General features: G+C 46.3%; 1 protein-coding gene across 3 annotated transcripts in view; it reads right to left on the reverse strand.

The window, feature by feature from the left end:
- Positions 1-16,428, reverse strand: part of LOC129861167 (adenylate cyclase type 6-like) — a 63,472-nt gene that overhangs the window by 12,650 nt on the left and 34,394 nt on the right. For all 3 annotated transcript variants that reach the window (XM_055932344.1, XM_055932346.1, XM_055932345.1), the window contains exon 4: positions 386-535. In XM_055932344.1, the coding sequence (XP_055788319.1) occupies positions 386-535 (150 nt within the window). The remainder of the gene's footprint in view (positions 1-385; positions 536-16,428) is intronic.

Raw genomic sequence — 16,428 nt, forward strand, 5'->3', positions numbered from 1 at the left:
ACCTCCAATTGACTCATTTGATCTCAATTAGCCTATCAGAAGATTCTAAAGCCAGGACATCCTTTTCTGGAATTTTCCAAGCTGTTTAAAGGCACAGTCAACTTAGTGTATGTAAACTTCTGACCCACTGGAATTGTGATACAATGAAATAATCTGTCTGTAAACAATTGTTGGAAAAATGACTTGTGTCATGCACGAAGTAGATGTCCTAACCGACTTGCCAAAACTATAGTTTGTTAACAAGAAATTTGTGGAGTGGTTGAAAAACGAGTTTTAATGACTCCAACCTAAGTGTATGTAAACTTCTGACTTCAACTGTATGTCCTTCAAAATTACTGCTTCCTGTCAGTCAACGGAGGTGTTTACACAGTGTGTGTGGGTGTACCTGCTGCTGGTTCTCTCTCTGCAGGTGCAGTCTGGCCTGAATGTATCCTCTGGTCTCCTGGAAGGCCTGTCTCTGAGACACCTCAGCAGGGTAGTGGGTACAGATCCCAATGATGTTAGTGCACAGGAATATCAGCACGTTGGCGCTCAGCTAGAAGAGAGGAGGATAAAGAAAGGGGACATTTAGAGACTTGACCCCACATCAGTTTTTCCAAAACATTCTGTGCTAGGGGGCAGCGTAGAGCCATGTTGTGGGTATCTGGATAGGGATGTACAGTATCAAACACAGTGATGAAACACACATGGAATCTGATACTGAAATGGTGCTTTCTCTGCTCTTTCTGTCTCTCTCCCTGCACATCTCTCACCTCTCTTTAATTCTATGATGGCATACACACAGATTCACAGGTCATACTGTGGCCAATGACACATTGTGCATCTCCTCAAGGACTGAGATGTACAATTACATCATTTATAATACATTACATACCCCTGACCTTGTATGAAAATACACAATATCCATGTTTTTACTCACACACACGTGCAAGCATGCACACACACGCACACAGACGCCAAGAGAAACATTAACATTCCCTGTGGAGGCATGATGATCCTGTTTGTGGGATCGTTTTTTCCTTGTGCTCTCGTCCTCTCATGGCAGTCCATTGACCACTTCATATGTTTACCATCTTGCTTTCTGAACTTGTTAAACTTGAAATGAAACAGACGTTTTTTTGTGTCCTGCCTCTGAGACCTCCCCTGTCACACTGTCCCCGGAGTGTCCCCAGCTGTAGCGTGGGAAAAACCGCTGCCCTCTGACACGCTGAGAGGCTGTTCACTTTAAAGATGGCCTCTTGTTTACAGTTTGCTGCGTGAGAGAGTGGAAACACTCCACTCCTCCCGAGGATGTTTTTGGACACAAACACTGGCTTGCTACATGCCAACAGGAAACACTGTTATGTCACACCCTATGTGGCGACCCTAAATTAGCACAGCAAATAAGTTAAGGGGCTAATGTGCCAGCTAAGGTTAACCATTGTCTTCCCTATCTAAAGCACATCTTTCCTTGGAGGTATAAGATTAGATATTTTTCTAAATTCAATATTTATTTGCCAAACCTCACTCTCTTTCTTTCTTATGCTCTCCCTCTACTTTATATGAAATTGATTCTATCATCCTTATAAAACTTTTAATCATCCTGAAATAGACAGTTGATTGCCCCATCATTATGCAGGTGAAGGCTGACTCCTACTGGGCAGAAACAGTAACACAGGTAGGCTTGGTTGGAATGATTTCAAGTTTACAGTAGACATACAACCATTATTTGCACACTTTAAAATATTCCTCCCCCTAGAACATTATACAAGAAAGGGATGAAATTCCACCTAGCCCATATGTGTGCATTTCGTCAAAGAGTGAAATTAACTGAAGAAGGCTTGGTTTAGCTAATAGCCCCTTATCTCTTAATCCACATCTGGCCCATGAATTAACTTTGAACTCTCCCTGACCTTTCCGAGAAACAAGTGCATAGGTGAATATGCAGAGTTTTACACCAAGGAAGCGGGAAAGAAATAAAACAGGAAGAATAAGAGAAAATAGAAATAAACAAGATACATGGAGAAAATGGGGCAAGGGGGAGCGAGAGATAGAATGAGAAGCAGCAATAAAAAAGAGAGATAGGAAGATATGCTAAGGGAAGGGGAAATAAACTGGCGAGGGAGGAGGGGTGAGTGTAGAAAATAGAATAGCATACAAGGGACAACAACAGATAACATGGAGACAGGGGGGTTTTAAGGGGAGGAAGGATGTGGTGGTAGTGGAGTGAGTGAGTGAGTGAGTGAGTGAGTGAGTGAGTGAGTGAGTGAGTGAGTGAGTGAGTGAGTGAGTGAGTGAATGAGTGAGTGAGTGAGTGAGTGAGTGAGTGAGTGAGTGAGTTAGTTAGTTAGTGAGAGACAGAGAGAGAAACGGAGGGTGTGGGGGACAGAGAGAGACGGAGGAAGTGAGGGAGAGAGAGAGAGACGGAAGGAGTAGGAGAGAGAGAGAAAAAAAGAGAAATAGAAAAAGAAAGAGAGTGAGAGAGAGAGAGAGAAAGAGAAGACAGATATGGGACACAGTGACATTAGGCAGATGGTTCCGAGCGCTCAGCTCTGTTTACATTACTCTCACTGTTCAAGCAAAAACAGCTCAGAGAGAAACCTGCTGTGTGTGTGCGTGCGTGTGTTGTATGTTTACTTAAGTAGTCTGTAGAGAAAGTACTGTGTGCATATTTGTGAAGGAGAGTTGACATTGCCTTCTTGTCTTCTTGCCTGTCTTCTTGCCTGTGACGGAGTGTTGTCTGTGTGTATAGTTGTACTGTACAGTATGTGTGTAGAATCACAGGCCAGGCCAGGCCTAATTGCTTGCTTTTCTCAAGAGGGAGAGGGCCTGCAGGTTAACATGGTACACACATTCAGGTCCTGTGTTTACACAATAGTACACACAACTACTCTTCAGGAGCTCCACTCCACCCACCCACCCACGCACGCACGCACGCACGCACGCACGCACACACACACACACACACACACACACACACACACACACACACACACACACACACAGGGTAGGGCACTTATATTGTCCATGCCACAGTACAGTTGGAGGCATACTCCTACTGTCCACTAATAATGTTATGTCCCCTCTATTGCATAGTGATTATGAGGACCCTCTAAACAATAATAGTTGTAGTATCTAAGGAGGTATAGTCCATATTTCCATCAGAGTGACATACTGAGGGCAACCAGCCACTCTGTAGAAGAGAACCTAATCCTTGGTTATCAAAATGTAGTTACATAAGCCAGTAGTCCCTGATCTAGAAAGGGACAAGAACAACAGCAGCAGCCATGACAAAACAACACAGGATAGAATAAAATGCATTTATTACACAATAAACTTCCAAAAAGGAATAGAGGGTATGGGCAGGCTCAATCAATAAATTACTCAATGAATACACAGCGGAATAAAATAATTTTGGATGACGGTTATTGGTCAGCCAAATGACCGTGATCACTGTTATAATCATTTCAATAGCAAAAAGAAATACACCAAAAAATACAATGTTTTCCTCTCCTCCTCTCCTGGCTGCAAGTGCTGCTGCTGCAGGGAGGTGGTATTGCCTAGGCAACCAAAGACTAGTTTTCTACAACATATTGCTTGTTTCAGCAAGGAGCAACAAAGTTTTATCAGGTTGTAAAGAGTCCATGTTACCGCAGAAACGGACTCAACTGCACGAATGCTCAGCTGTCCCGTCTTCAGTCAGTCTTGTGTTCGTTCCACACAAAAAAACAAAAGCAATTATTATTTTTTTTTTACTGTTACAGCGGTTATTTTATTTTCATGATGGTCTTTATCCATAATCGTCAGTTACGCAATAATAAGGTAATTGTGCCAGCCCTAGCTCTACAGTCCATACATTCAATCTAAAACCTGTAACTTTGTATACAGAATCTGGTACAACAATGTTCCTCACAGCAAGAGAATGTTTCAATGAATTCGCAGTTAAGTTTTGTTTTCAATCAGTACACACTTTTGTTCAGAGGTGTAAAACACTCAAGTAAAAATACTTTAAAGTACTACATGAGTAGTCTTGGGGGATATTTGTACTTTACTATTTATATTTGACAACTTCTACTTCTCTACATTCCTAAAGAAAATAATGTACTTTTTACTTCATACATTTTCCCTTATACCAAAAAGTACTCGTTACACAGAAAAATGGTCCAATTCATACACTTATAAAGAGAACATACTGTACCTGGTCATCCCTACTGCGTCTGATCTGGCGGACTCACTAAACACAAATGCTTCGTTTGTTAATTATTTATGAGTGTTGGAATGTGACCCTGGCTATCCGTAAATCTAAAAAACAAGATTTGCCATCTGGTTTGCTTAATATAAGTAATGTAAAATTTATACTTTTGATACTGAAGTATATGTTAGCAATTACATTTACTTTTGGTACTTAAGTATATTTAAAACCAAATACTTTTTGACTTTTACTCAAGTAATATTTTAGTGACTTTCACTTGAGTCATTTTCTATTAAGGTATCTACTTTTACTCAAGTATGAGTATTGGGTACTTGTAACGACGTGCGCTGAGAGTCGGGAAGCAAGTTCAGGGAGTGAGTGTATTAATAAATAAACGCAAAATAATACAAAACAAGAAACACTGGACAACACACAGACATGAAACAGAAACAATGATGCCTGAAGAAAGGAACCAAAGGGAGTGACATATAGGGAAGGTAATCAGGGAAGTGATTCTAGGTGAGCCTGACAACACGCAGTTGCGCGTAACGATGGTGACAGGTGTGCACCATAATGAGCAGCCTGGTGACCTAGAGACCGGAGAGGGAGCACACGTGACAGTACCCCCTCCTCGACGCGCGGCTCCAGACTCAGGACGCCAACCAAAATGACGAGCCCGGGGATCGGGAGCGGACCCGTCACCTCTGCTGAGGCACGGGAAACCTGTCAGTCCGGCTGAGACGCGGGAGCATGGTGACCTAGAGCGCCGGAGAGCATACGTGACGGTACCCCCTCCCCGGCGCGTTCGGCTCCAGCCGCAGGACGCCAACCAAAGGGACGAACACCGGGGATCAGGAGCGGACCGGTCACCCCTGCTGATACGCGGGAACTTGTCGCCGGCTGGGGCGCACAAACCTGACAGACCAGCTGAGGCAGGGATCACCATCCTGGTGATCCGGCTGAGGCAGGGCAGCCAGACGAGCCGGTGGAAGCAGGGGAGCCTGGCGATCCGGTGAAGGCATGAAAGCCCGACGAGCCGGCTGTAGCAGGGGAGCCTGGCGATCTGTCTGAGAGCATGAGGCATGAGAGCCTGCTCCCGGACCCGACGTCATTCCCACCAAAATAAATAAATAAAAACACTCCCTGATGCTTCCCTTAGGTGAGGCGTCATTCTGTAACGATGTAGGCTGAGAGTCATGAAGCAAGTTCAGGGAGTAAATACATGTAATTAATAAATTAACAAAACAAGAAACACAAACAGTTCCCCGACATGAAACAGCAACAATGATGACTGGGGAAGAAACCAAAGGGAGTGACATATAAAGGGCAGGTAATCAAGGAGGCGATGGAGTCCAGGGGTGAATCATAATGACGGTACCCCCCCCCCCGGCGTGTTCGGGTCCATCATAATGATTCACAGGTGCGTGTAATGATGAATGCCAGGTGTGCGTAATGAGGCTAAGGCTAAGTCATGAGGGGAAAAGGGACCAAATGATTAGGGTGAGGCACATGGGCTACTAACAGCTTACTACACAACATACACTTAGTATTACTTTCTTAGCTACAGTATACATATCTCCCTGGCATATTACATAATTCCTGCAGCAGCATACAAAACATTTTTGGACTCACCTTGTTGTGCTGTACTCATTTGAACAGGAAGGTGGCGCGGCGGTCCTTCACGGGCAAATTTTGTCATCAAACTTTGTCATAAAAGTCTGCCAATTCCGAATGGGATCACCTTTCAGAACATGTTTTCCCAGTCAGAGCTTGTTTTTTCCAGTTCCCAGTTGTCTTGAACTCACTGAAGACTGAGACTTCCCAGTTCCGAGTTTCCAGTTGTTTTGAGCGTGTCAGACGTCATGCTGGATTGACAGCATGGCCAATCTTTATCCTTTTAAGCTTGGAAAAGAGACCCTTGAACCCAGACTTGGACCACACACCCACTCCACTGATTGCTTCCAAACCACTCATTGTTGAATTTGCGATTTCCAGCTTGTTCTGTAATGTTTATGTCCATTGGCTGATGAGTACTGACATGCTTTATCTATAATTTCTCTTCATTATTTCTCTTCATATGACAAGGATTGAAAAGGATTTGCCAGTAGATTGTTGACTTGATTCAACGACAGTCCAATGCCAAGAGTGTGCAAATGTAACGTCCTGACCAGAGTTCTTATGTGTTTTGCTTGTTTAGTGTTGGTCAGGACGTGAGCTGGGTGGGAATTCTATGTTGTGTGTCTAGTTAGTCTGTTTCTGTGTCCAGCCTAATATGGTTCTCGATCAGAGACAGCTGTCAATCGTTGTCCGTGATTGAGAATCATATATAGGTGGCTTGTTTTGTGTTGGGGATTGTGGGTGGTTGTTTCCTGTCTCTGTGTTTGTGTTCTGCACCAGATAGGACTGTCTCGGCTTTCACGTTTGTTATTTTGTTATTTGTTAATGTTCATCGTTTATCGTCGCATTAAACATGTTGAACAATAACCGCGCTGCATTTTGGTCCTCTCCTTCATCCCAGGAAGAAAGCCGTTACAGAACCATCCACCTAACCCGGACCAAGCAGCAGCAGCAGAAGAGGCTGCAGCAGCAGCAGCAGCAGCAGGAGAGGCTGCACTATTTGGAGAAATGGACATGGGAGGACGACCTAGACGGCAAAGGACCCTGGGCAGAGCCAGGGGAATATCGCCGCCCCAAAGAAGAGCTGGAGGCAGCGAAGGCGGAGAGGCGCTATTATGAGGCGCTAGCACGGCAGAACGGCTGGAGGCCCGAGAGGCAGCCCCAAAAAAAAAATTTTTGGGGGGGGGGGGCACATGGGGAGTGTGGCAGAGTCAGGAGTCAGACCTGAGCCAACTCCCCCTGCTTACCTTAAGGAGCCGGTCAGGGCGGAATTGGAGGTGAGCGACGCAGAGACAGTGAAGGAGTTAATGGGGAAATTGGAGGAGAGAGTTATGAGGGAGGTGCTGGTTTGGGTGTATAAGGCACGACATCCGCCCGACTGAACGTGTCGGGGAGTTGATGTCACCGGGAACAGCTCTCCATACTCGTCCTGAGGTGCGTGCTAGCCGTCTGATTAAGACTGTGCCAGCCTCACGCACCAGGCCTCCTGTGCGCCTTCCTAGCCCTGCAAGTCCTCTGCCAGCTCGCCGCTACAGCTCTCCCAGCCGTGCTTCCAGTGGAGAGAGCGGGCGTCGTCCCGGGCAGGCACCGTGTTATGCGGTGGAGCGCACGGTGTCCCCGGTGTGTTTAACCCGGTGCGCAACATCTCAGCTCCCCACATCTGCCGGGCTAGGGTGAAGATCCAGCCAGGGCGGATGGTGCCAGCCCTGCTCTCAAGACCTCCAGTGCGTCTTCACGGTCCGGTCTGTCCAGTACCACCAGTGCCTACACCACGCATCATGTTTCCAGTGCGTCTCCAGAGCCCAGTTCCTCCTCCACACACTCTCCCTATGGTGCGTGTCTCCAGCCCAGTGCCTCCAGTTCCGGCACCACGCACCAAGCCTCCTGTGCGTCTCCAGAGCCCTGTACGCACTGTTCCTTCTCCCCGCACTCGCCCTGAGGTGCGTGCCCTCAGTCCGGTACCACCATTTCCGGTACCACGCACCAGGCCTATAGTGCGCTTTGAGAGTCCAGTGTGCCCTGTTCCTGCTCCCCGCACTAGCCTTAAGGTGCGTGTCTCCAGTCCGGTACCACCAGTTCCGGAACCACGCACCAGGCCTACTGTGCGCCTCAGCAGGTCAGAGTCGGCCGTCTGCCCAACGCCGCCTGCACTGCTCGTCTGCCCAGCGCCGTCTGAGCTGCCTGCACTGCTCGTCTGCCCAGCGCCATCTGAGCCATCCGTCTGCCCAGCGCCATCTGAGCCATCCGTCTGCCCAGCCCCATCTGAGCCATCCGTCTGCCCAGCCCCATCTGAGCCATCCGTCTGCCCAGCGCCATCTGAGCCATCCGTCTGCCCAGCGCCATCTGAGCCATCCGTCTGCCCAGCGCCATCTGAGCCATCCGTCTGCCCAGCGCCATCTGAGCCATCCGTCTGCCCAGCGCCATCTGAGCCATCCGTCTGTCCTGAGCCATTAAAGCCGCCCGTCTGTCCCGAGCCGTCAGAGCCGTTCGTCAGTCAGGAGCCGCTAGAGCCGTCCGTCAGTCAGGAGCCGCCAGCCAGTCAGGAGCTGCCAGAGCCGCCAGCCAGTCAGGAGCTGCCAGAGCCGCCAGCCAGTCAGGAGCTGCCAGAGCCGCCAGCCAGTCAGGAGCTGCCAGAGCCGCCAGCCAGTCATGAGCTGCCTTCCAGTCATGAGCTGCCTTCCAGTCATGAGCTGCCCTCCAGTCATGAGCTGCCTTCCAGTTGTGAGCTGCCTTCCAGTCGTGAGCTGCCCTACAGTCGTGAGCTGCCCTACAGTCGTGAGCTTCCCTACAGTCGTGAGCTGCCCTACAGTCGTGAGCTGCCCTACAGTCGTGAGCTGCCCTACAGTCATGAGCTGCCCTACAGTCATGAGCTGCCCTACAGTCATGAGCTGCCACTCAGTCCGGAGCTGCCACTCAGTCCGGAGCTGCCACTCAGTCCGGAGCTGCCACTCAGTCCGGAGCTGCCATTCAGTCCGGAGCTGCCATTCAGTCCGGAGCTGCCATTCGTCCTGAGCTGCCTCTCTGTCCGGAGTTGCCCCTCTGTCCTGAGCTACCTCTCTGTCCTGAGCTACCTCTCTGTCCTGAGCTACCTCCTAAATCATGTGGGGGCCTTGGGGAGGATTCTTAGGCCAAGGTCGTGGGCGAGGGTCGCCACTCAAAGGACGCTAAGGAGGGGGACAAAGACAGTGGTGGAATGGTGTCCTGCGCCGGAGCCGCAACCGCGGACAGATGCCCACCCAGACCCTCCTCTTGAGTTTTAGGGTTGCGTTCGGAGTCCGCACCTCAGGAGGGGGGTACTGTAACGTCCTGACCAGAGTTCTTATGTGTTTTACTTGTTTAGTGTTGGTCAGGACGTGAGCTGGGTGGGAATTCTATGTTGTGTGTCTAGTTAGTCTGTTTCTGTGTCCAGCCTAATATGGTTCTCAATCAGAGACAGCTGTCAATCGTTGTCCGTGATTGAGAATCATATATAGGTGGCTTGTTTTGTGTTGGGGATTGTGGGTGGTTGTTTCCTGTCTCTGTGTTTGAGTTCTGCACCAGATAGGACTGTCTTATCTTTCACATTTGTTATTTTGTTATTTGTTAATGTTCAGCGTTTATCGTCGCATTAAACATGTTGAACAATAACCGCGCTGCATTTTGGTCCTCTCCTTCATCCCAGGAAGAAAGCCGTTACAGCAAAGCTGTCATCAAGGGAAAGGGTGGCTATTTGAAGAATATAAAATATATTCTATTTTTGGTTACTACATGATTCCATATATGTTATTTCATAGTTTTGATGTCTTCACTATTATTCTACAATGTAGAAAATAGTAAAAATAAAGAAAAACCCTGGAATGAGTAGCTGTGTGCAAACTTTTGACTGGTACCCTATATATTTTTTTAGCTAAACAGGTGGGGCTAAAAAGAGGTTGGGCTCTGCTCCACCTGGCCTGAATGATGGGTCGCCACTGTGTGTAGCTAGGTTTGCGATCTGGCCAGCAAGCTCATAGAGAGAGCATTGCATTGTGGGTTTTGTAGTCGACTTGAGCGACAACAGATTTCCACAATTTTCACATGTTTCTACCAACCTTATTATAATGGCAAAATGAATCATTTGTTCACTTAAAATATTTGTATCACATATTAGTATTATTTAACACTGTAAATTATAGGAATAGGTAGTTGTCTGTGGATTTTTTAATTGTTTCATAAACAAGAATTTCCGCTTATATGGACACTGAAACATTACTGCTTATAACTTTGGAAATATGATGAGTATAACCATAGTTTCACAAGAAACGAATATCTGACTGGAAAAATATGGTGTAGGCTAATTCTCAGAACATACTGTAGTAGGTAGGAATTACAAAAGTTCAAATCACTAAAGTGCCCTTGCAACAATCACAGTCCAACCACCCACTAGCCCTTCACACCCAGTCCAGGCCAGGCCAGGCCATGCTCCACCAAGCTGAGCTCCATGGGGTAGACTCCCCCTAATTTCCTCTCCCTTGTCCTCTCTGAAACCCCACAACATTTCACATTTCACCCTGCTATCCCTTTGCTTTTCCAAGCCATCACCATCATCACCCAGGAGGGCCAGATGAAGATGAGATGAGTTAATAGAACCTCCAGGGGGTTTATTTATAATTTCTGCTCCTTTATGATGGATTTAGCTCACCGGTCATTTACTTTAGCAGGAAGTCTGTGCTCTGGCCCCAGTGTCTATAAACACTATAAACAACAGATATCCTCTCAATATGTCAGTCCCACCAGGGAGAGAATTGTGCTTAGGAGAGAGAAAGTGAGAATGTATTTGGATATAAGAGACAGCTGGGAGAAGAGTAAGACACACAGCAAAAGTGACCTCTCATACTTAACATAATCTGTCACTGATCGCACCATCTGAGTCATTTAGCAGAGTGTCATATCCAGAAAATATGTCCAACATATAATCTGTCAAGAATCTCTATCCAGTTGCCATTAGAAATCAAAAAAGCACTGCCCAAGCCTAACATCTCACATCTTATACGATCTATGATCAAATGGGTTTCACTTGGGGAATGCTCGCTGTGACCTAATCTCAGAACCCTGAACCAAATGTTACGCACGCTATAGCTAGCTAACTATTCTGTTAACGTCTTTCATCAGAGATGTGTGACCTAAAACTGAGAGGGAGGCCTATATTGGGTGCTTATACGTGAAAACACATGGAAGGGTCTTTCCTTTCTTTCTTTTTCTGTTCCCAGTAAGGACACATACAGTATAGTGGTATTACAGCAGACTATCTCACGCCCACCCCTCTTCCCCCCATCCTGCTCTCCTTCTTCCCCCTTTACAATACTCAGCCAACACCAAACACTGAGGACCCGATCACAACTGGGTGCTAGGAGCTGGGAGTGTAGTGTGTGTGTGTGCCTGCGTGCAACTGCGCATGCGTGTTTGTGTGAAACCATTAACCAGTGGAATCATTTGACACTTGAGTTTGCACCTTCGAGCATTCCCCCTCACATCCACTTCACTTGTGCTCACAGCAACTGTCTCCATGTTTGATGTCGTTGTTTACTGTTCAGTTACAATCCCATACGTCCATTCATAAGCTCCTCCTGTGCTCTTACACGGACAGATACACAACATTCAAAACAAAGGCCAAGGAAACATAGAAATACTGTATAGTTGACATTATGATGATTATACTAATGATGATGATGTTTTTCATCAATATTCCTCTGCCCTCTCCCCCTCTTTAACCTGGGGCTAAAGCATTGTGGTTAGCATTAGCCCTTGATGGTGCGAAGGCCAGTGCCTCACACCCTGAAAGACTGTGACCTGTCAGAGACACTAGCACCACACGGAGTTCACTTAGCAGGGATCAACCACATTCCACAAGCTCCCTCCAAAGACCTGCCATCCCCTGCCCAGGAGAGGTCACTGAGGGTACAGACCTGGACCTAGAGAGGGAGGGTGGAGGGTACTACAGACCTGGACCTAGAGAGGGAGGGTGGAGGGTACTACAGACCTGGACCTAGAGAGGGAGGGTGGAGGGTACTACAGACCTGGACCTAGAGAGGGAGGGAGGAGGGTACTACAGACCTGGACCTAGAGAGGGAGGGTGGAGGGTACTACAGACCTGGACCTAGAGAGGGAGGGTGGAGGGTACTACAGACCTGGACCTAGAGAGGGAGGGAGGAGGGTACTACAGACCTGGACCTAGAGAGGGAGGGTGGAGGGTACTACAGACCTGGACCTAGAGAGGGAGGGAGGAGGGTACTACAGACCTGGACCTAGAGAGGAGGGTGGAGGGTACTACAGACCTGGACCTAGAGAGGGAGGGTGGAGGGTACTACAGACCTGGACCTAGAGAGGGAGGGTGGAGGGTACTACAGACCTAGACCTAGAAAGGGAGGGTGGAGGGTACTACAGACCTGGACCTAGAGAGGGAGGGTGGAGGGTACTACAGACCTGGACCTAGAGAGGGAGGGAGGAGGGTACTACAGACCTGGACCTAGAGAGGAGGGTGGAGGGTACTACAGACCTGGACCTAGAGAGGAGGGTGGAGGGTACTACAGACCTGGACCTAGAGAGGAGGGTGGAGTGGTCTCAGGCTAGCAACTAGCTATCACCGTTTTGAACCACTATCACTGACGTTCCCTCACTGTTTGTTCACTGTACCCAGAACTGGAACCAATCACTGTAACCAGAACAAGAACCAATTACTGTAACCAGAACCAGATCTGTTTGGAAACAACCAGGCTGCCTTCTACATGAAGAAACCTGAGGTGTCTCAGAACCTACACTAACAGCATGGCTCTACAGTAGGAATTATATCACTATTGCAGTCATTTCAAGACATGGAGTAAGACATGTAGCACTAGCTGGGAAAAGTCCTTTAGTGGGAAATAACAGTAGAGGAAGTGGAGAGGAGGAGAACTGCAGTGAATTTATAAGTCCATTTTCCCAGTGGGAGCAGTGACTGATGGGATATTGTTGTTGAAATGGGGCCAGGGAGAGAGCAGTCAGAGCGCTATGGCCTTTGTGAAACATCGGAAAGTCCTTCAAACATCTGCGTTAGATCAGAGTCTATAAAATGCACTCTCGCACCCAAAAAGAGAGAACTAGTAACAAATCACTAACAGAAGATGCATCATTCTTTCTGAGTTGTGCCTTGTGTCTCCGTGTGTGTGTGTGTGTGTGTGTGTGTGTGTGTGTGTGTGTGTGTGTGTGTGTGTGTGTGTGTGTGTGTGTGTGTGTGTGTGTGTGTGTGTGTGTGTGTGTGTGTGTGTGTGTGTGTGTGCGTGCGTGCGCGCGCGCGCGCGTGCGTGCGTGCGTGCGTGAGGCTGCCTGTGATTGTTTCTCTTTTTCTTTAGCTATCTCTGTTTTTCTGTCGCATTTTCTTTACTTCCCCCTTCTTTTTTGTTTCTCATTGGCTCCTTTTTTCTCTCCCTCTCTCAGTACCAGTCTCTTCCTTTCCGTTCCTCCCTCCCTCTGTTGTGCATCTCAGCCTGGGCTCCATGTCTACACAGCTCTCTCTCTGCCCCTATCTGAAATGAGAGCTGTATGGACATATATATAGAGAGAGGGAGGCCCCGCCTATTACAGTTCTTTAAACCTGCATGCCTTCTGTTTACTACTGTCTATGGGTGCTGACTGACTAACTACTGTTTTACTACCCCTTTCTCTCACAAACTCTCAGCATCATCATTCAGAATTTGAGCCATCAAACAGGTCTGTTTAAATTAGATCCACAGACAGGATTCTAGAATAATAACACCCAAACAAAACCCCAGCCAAACCATTATCAGAGAGAGGCCATCGGGTTATAGGATGACAGACAACTTTTTATTAAAAAAAAATGTTTTGGCCGATCCTCCACCACGTACAGTACCAGTCAAAAGTTTGGACACACCTACTCATTCAACGGTTTTTCTTAATTTTAACTTTTTTCTACATTGTAGAATAATAGTGAAGACATCAAAACTATGAAATAACACATATGGAATCATGTAGTAAACAATTTTTTTTTAAACAAATCATAATATATTTTATATTTGAAATTCTTCAAAGTAGCCACCCTTGCCTTGATAATTGCTTTGCACACTCTTGGCATTCCCTCAACAAGCTTCATGAGGTAGTCTCCTGGAATGCATTTCAATTAACATGTGTGCCTTGTTAAAAGTACATTTGTGGAATTTCTTTCCTTCTTAATGCGTTTGAGCCAATCAGTTGTGTTGTGACAAGGTAGGGGTGGTACACAGAAGAGATCCCTATTTGGTAAAATACCAAGTCCATATTATGGCAAGAACAGCTCAAATAAGCAAAGAGAAACGACATGGTCAGTCAATCTGGAAAATTTCAAAAACTGAAAGTTTCTTCAAGTGCAGTCACAAAAACCATCAAGTGCTATGATGAAGCTTGCTTCCATGAGGACCGCCACAGGAAAAGAAGACCCTGAGTTACCTCTGCTGCAGAGGATAAGTTCATTAGAGTTAACTGCACCTCAGATTGCACCTCGAATAAATGCTTCATAGCGTTACAAAATAACAGACACATCTCAACATCAACTGTTCAGAGGAGACAGCATGAATCAGGCCTTCAGGGTCGAATTGCTGCAAAGAAACCACTACTAAAGAACACCAATAATAAGAAGAGACTTGCTTGGGCCAAGAAACACGAGCAATGGACATTAGACACATTGGAAATCTGTCCTTTGGTTCCAACCGCCGTGTCTTTGTGAGACACAGAGTAGGTGAATGGATGATCTCCGCAAGTGTGGTTCCCGCCGTGAAGCATGTAGGAGGAGGTGTGATGATGTGGGAGTGCTTTGCTGGTGACACTGTCTGTGATTTATTTAGAATTCAAGGCACACTTAACCAGCATGGCTACCACAGCATTCTGCAGTGATACGCCATCCCATCTGGTTTGTGCTTAGTGGGACTATCATTTGTTTTTCAACAGAACAATGGCCCAAACACACCTCCAGGCTGTGTAAGGGCTATTTGACCAAGGAGACTGATGGAGTGCTGCATCAGATGACCTGGCCTCCACAATCACCCAACCTCAAACCCAATTGAGATGGTTTGGGATGAGTTGGACCGCAGAGTGAAGGAAAAGCAGCCAACAAGTGCTCAATATATGTGGGAACTCCTTCAAGACTGTTGGAAAAGCATTCCTCATGACGCTGGTTGAGAGAATGCCAAGAGTGTGCAAAGCTGTCATCAAGGCAAAGGGTGGCTACTTTGAAGAATCTAAGATATAAAATAACACCTTTTTGGTTACAACATGATTCCATATGTGTTATTTCATAGTTTTGATGTCTTCACTATTATTCTACAATGTAAACATTTTTTTAAATAAAGAAAAACCCTTGAATGAGTAGGTGTGTCCAAACTTCTCACTGGTACTGTATACATTTTACACACGTTACATAGATGTTACTTTTATACACAGTAGTTACATAAAAATATATATAGTTTTTGATTATACACATTATATTTTGGATACATAGTAGTCAGACATCTTTATAGTGTTTTCTGGAATAACTATTACCGATCATGAGATTTTTAATCCTACCCCTCTGCTACTCTCAGCCCATCCCACCTACACTACATGGCCAAAAGTATATGGACATCTCTTCAAATTAGTCGATTCGGCTATTTCAGCCAAACCCGTTGCTGCCAGGTGTAAATAAATCGAGCACACAGCCATGCAATCTCCACACACAAACATTGGCAGTAGAATGGCCCGTACTGAAGAGCTCAGTGACTTTCAACGTGGCACCGTCATAGAATGCCACCTTTCCAACAAGTCAGTTCGTCAAATTTCTGCCATGCTAGAACTGCCCTGGTCAACTGTAAGTGCTGTTATTGTGAAGTCGAAACGTTTAGGAGCAGCAATGGCTCAGCCGCGAAGTGGTAGGCCACACAAGCTCACAGGACGGGACTGCCGAGTGCTGAAGCACCTAGTGCATAAAAATTGTCTGTCCTCAGTTGGAACACTCCTTCCAAACCAAGTTCCAAACTGCCTCTGGAAGCAACGTCAGCATAAGAACTTTTCATCGGGAGCTTCATGAAATGGATTTCCATGGCCGAGCAGCCACACACAAGCCTAAGATCACCAGTCTCATATTATCCACAGATTGTAAGTTAAAGATTCATATTTTTCCTATAGTATTATTATATAGTTTATTGATTGACTATGGCTTTCCAAATCACCCAACACTGCTATTTGTAGGGTCAATTTTAAATGAATGTTGTGATTTTCCGTCCATTCCTGATCCTGTGACCACATGGGGACAATATAGAATAAATGATCTAATGATTCTGTTTCTTTGCAACAAAATCTGCAGAGCTGAGATTGTTGTATGCCCCATACAGTATATACTATATAACATAATAATTTAAATGGAAAACTCAATGCTGAATCAAGCGTTGTTTTGTGTATCAGTTCATAAAACATATGCCATGGAATCAGTACATCAAAAATCTTCCAGAGCTATTTTGCAACCTGTATGAGGCAGCTGTCAAAGTGTTAGTCCTCATATGAAAGTAGTGTATTTTTTCAGCCAATTTAGTTTTTTAATATAAGCTCCCTACCTTCTCCCCCTTCCATTTGCAACCTCCATGCGGTAATGCTGCAATGAGTTGATTATAACTTTGGATTGA

This window comes from Salvelinus fontinalis, chromosome 8, assembly GCF_029448725.1.
Source record: "Salvelinus fontinalis isolate EN_2023a chromosome 8, ASM2944872v1, whole genome shotgun sequence".
Classification (NCBI taxonomy): Eukaryota; Metazoa; Chordata; class Actinopteri; order Salmoniformes; family Salmonidae; genus Salvelinus; species Salvelinus fontinalis.